The sequence below is a fragment of the Myotis davidii genome, unplaced genomic scaffold, assembly GCF_000327345.1.
Source record: "Myotis davidii unplaced genomic scaffold, ASM32734v1 scaffold443, whole genome shotgun sequence".
Lineage (NCBI taxonomy): Eukaryota > Metazoa > Chordata > Mammalia > Chiroptera > Vespertilionidae > Myotis > Myotis davidii.
In genome coordinates this window covers 380515-383902 of record NW_006294062.1, presented here as the reverse complement: position 1 = coordinate 383902, position 3388 = coordinate 380515, and the positions used below count along the sequence as shown (strand labels likewise).

At 61.9% G+C, this 3388-nt stretch overlaps 1 protein-coding gene across 1 annotated transcript in view; it reads right to left on the bottom strand.

The window, feature by feature from the left end:
* The window catches only part of SERPINA5 (serpin peptidase inhibitor, clade A (alpha-1 antiproteinase, antitrypsin), member 5), a 12072-nt gene extending 10467 nt beyond the window's left edge, over positions 1–1605 (bottom strand). Inside the window, exon 1 of the mRNA XM_006767966.2 lies at positions 1386–1605. Within this exon, the coding sequence (XP_006768029.2) occupies positions 1386–1453 (68 nt within the window). The 5' untranslated portion in view covers positions 1454–1605. The remainder of the gene's footprint in view (positions 1–1385) is intronic.
* Positions 1606–3388: the final 1783 nt, after the last annotated feature.

The following is a 3388-nucleotide window of genomic DNA, read 5'->3' as shown; positions in this document are numbered from 1 at the left end:
CACCAGCCCTGCCCCGCCCTGTCCCCTAAGCCTCTGGCCAACAGGTTTCTGGCAAAGCCACCTGGGCTCTGACCTGGGTCACCTACCCACTGCCCAGCAAGCCCCTGGAGGGGCTGGGGAGGCCCAACGAAGGACCGGTGGTGTCTTCCGACCCCCAGAACGTGCCCCTTTGGGGAAGCTCATGCTTTAGTCGGGTTAATGTTTTTTTTAATCCTCACCCGAGGGTATTTTTCCATTGATTTTTATAAAGAGTGGAAGAGAGAGGGAAAGACAGAGAGAAATAGTGATGACATCGATTGGTTGCCTCCTGCACATGCCCAACCAGGGCCTGGGCCAGGAAGGAGTCTGGAACCCACGTACACGCCCTTGACCAGAATCGAACCCAGACCCTTCAGTCCTCAGGCCGACGCTCTATCCCCTGAGCCACACTGGCCAGGGCCAGTCTGGTTAGTGTTAAGAAGCAGCCCCGAGGGAGAAGCCCAGAACCCCGGCCTGCAAAGGAAACCTCCATCTGTGAGGGGACCAGCCGCCTCCCCACCAAGGGCACGTGTGGGCCCCGCGGAGGCCTGGCCCTGGGTTCGGGCTTCCTGTCACCATGGTCTTGCCTGACGGTGGCCTCGAAGGCAGTGGCTGCAGCTCTGGGGAGAGGAGGCTGGACAGGCACAGGGCGGGGCAGCCGCCCCCACACTGGTTCCTGGCTCCGCAGCCACTTCACTGTGGTGGCGGCTACAGACACACTCCTACCCCCACCCTGCACAGCGTCTCCGTTCTTCCCTCTGGACTAATAATCAAATTAGCAAAAGCAGACGAGCAGGAGAAAATCGTGTTTTAATGCCTCGCATGGGCATTCTATGAACATGGGAAGTCCATACGTGAGGCCATGCATTTAGGACAAAGGAGGGAGGGAGGCAGGAGGGATGGGGAAGCACAGGGAGCTGGGGAAGAGGGGGCTGGGCAGGAAAACCCTGGGGAGGGACAGAGATAATGGGGGCGGGGGCGGGGGTTTGGCTAAGGCCTGGCCTGAAGCCCTCCTGCTCCCACACTCCATCAGCGGGCGGGCGTGGGCAGACACCCCCAGAGCTCCTTCCGGAAGAGGGTTTCTCTCCCTGAATCTCAGGCAGGAAATGGGGGAAGGGTCAAAGGTCCTTACTGTCTGGTCTCCTTTTTAAAAACTCTGTGTTAGTTTCAGGGAGCCCGCACAGCGGGAGGCAGCCATACACTGCTCGCAGGGCTCCCAGATACTCCCAGCCCCACCTGGCTCTGTACGGAGCGATTCCGACGGCGCTGACCGCCCGCAGGCCCGTCCTGTGACTGCCCTCGGCACTTCTCAGTCCCTCCGCCTTCCCCACCCGTCCCCTCACCCCTCTCTGCTGGCAGCCACTGACCTGTTCTCTGTGCCCATGAGTCCCTTTCTGTTTTCATTGCTCTTGATTCCGCGTGTAAATGAAATCATATGATGTTCATCTTTCCCGACCGAAGGACTTCACTCAGCACAACAGCCTCCAGTCCATCGCTGACGTCACAAATGGTCAGATTTCGTTCTCTTTACGGCCGAGGGCACCCCCTCGTGTGAATGTCCCCCTGCCTTGTTAGCCGCGTGTCCATGGTGGGACCGGGGGCTGCGTCCAGAGCTGGGCTGTTGTAAGTGACGCTGTGATGGACAGAGGGTGCCCCGCATATTCTTTCCAATGGTTGTTTGGCTTCTTCAGATACGGACCCAGAAGCGGGGTCACTGGGTCACAAGGCGGTTCCGTCCTCAGTGTGTGAGGACACTCCCTGCTGCTGTCCACAGTGGCCGCACCCCCTCCCCCCCAGTGCTCGAGGCCCCCTCTGCCCCACCTCTGTCCAGCACCGGTTTGGGGATGTACTGATGACGCAGGACGAACAGCTGACACTCAGCACCCCAAAGCCAGCAGCAGGCCGGCCGGACCTTTGTTCCCTTCGCTGCAGCCACGGCCACCGGCCGGGTTCTGGCGGAAACTCGAGGGATTCGGCCCCACTGGGTGAGGTGAGGAGCCTTTACCAGCCCCCCTGCTGCACCCGTAACCGAACGAGCCTCCGCAGCGTGAGGGGCCTTTTCCGAGCTGCGATGCGTAGGGACGAGTGGCCGTGTCCGGGCGGCCGGCGTGAGGGCCGGGCCATGAGGAGCGGGGCGGTCTGAGCCTCCTCTGCTCTGCCATCTGCCTGGCCCCACACTCCCAAGAACACTTCGAAGACGCTGCTGCTGGCCGAGCCTTGTTTTTATTATATATATATATTTCAGAGGGGAACGGAGAGGGGAAGAGAGATAGATCAATGAGAGAGAATCACTGATTGGCTGCCTCCTGCACGCCCCACACTGGGGATTGAACCCACAACCCAGGCCTGTGCCCTGACCAGGAATCAAACCATAACCTCTTGGCTCCTGGGTTGATGCTCAATCAATGTCAGGAGCTCCCCTCCCCCGGGAGGCCCCCCAGCTTCCTGGTTAACGGCAATCCCACGAGTAACTGTCTGTGGGACGAGAGCGAAAAACCGAGGGAAACCATGATGCCCTCTCCCCTCCCCCCACGAGGGCCGTCGCTCTCCCGGCTCTGCTGGCGGCTGGGGTGCAGGCTGCACCCCGGTGCTCAGAGCTCGCTGCCTCCCTCTGCCTGCCTCCGAGGACAGACTGTCTCCCGCTGGCGGAGAGCTCTGAATGACGGACACCCCGGCCCTGCGAGCACGGAGCTCGGGGCCCCCAGAAGCAGGGTCCTGGGCGGCGTCACGAAGGCCCCACAGGTGCGACCCCGAGGGAGGGCCGCAGCGCAACGAGAGGCCCGGCCCGCGCCCGCTCACGGGGACAGCGCGTCCCGCACGGAGCCTCCTCACTTATTTACTTTCCCAAAGTTCCAAAAGGGCACCTGCAATCCGAGGCGCGGAACCAAATATTTACCCATCGATCCTGGGCCCTGGCAGGCGCAGCAGAGCACACAGCTCGGGCCCTGCTCAGACACGGCCTTTCCACTCGCCCAGTCACGGATTCACCCACTGGCTCATCCGCCAGATGGTCGCTGGGCCTCAACCACGTGTCAGACCCTGAGATCAGCCCTAGGGCCAGGAAGGGGGGTGAGCGGCCCAGGTAGTGGAGTGACAGGGCCTGGGTAGTGGGGTGACAGGGCCAGGTAGTGGGGTGACAGGGCCAGGTAGTGGGGTGACAGGGCCCAGGCAGTGGGTGAGCAGGGCCAGGTAGTGGGGTGACAGGGCCCTGTCTTCGAGATGCTCCGTGTAATGAGGCCCCAGGACTGTTTGATGCAGGGTGACAGTTTGCCTGGAAGAGAGGAGGCATGAAAGGGCCCCTGGCGGGATGCAGACCTCAGAGGCGGGAAGGAGCGGGAAGGACCGGTGTGGGTGACGGGGGGGATGGTGT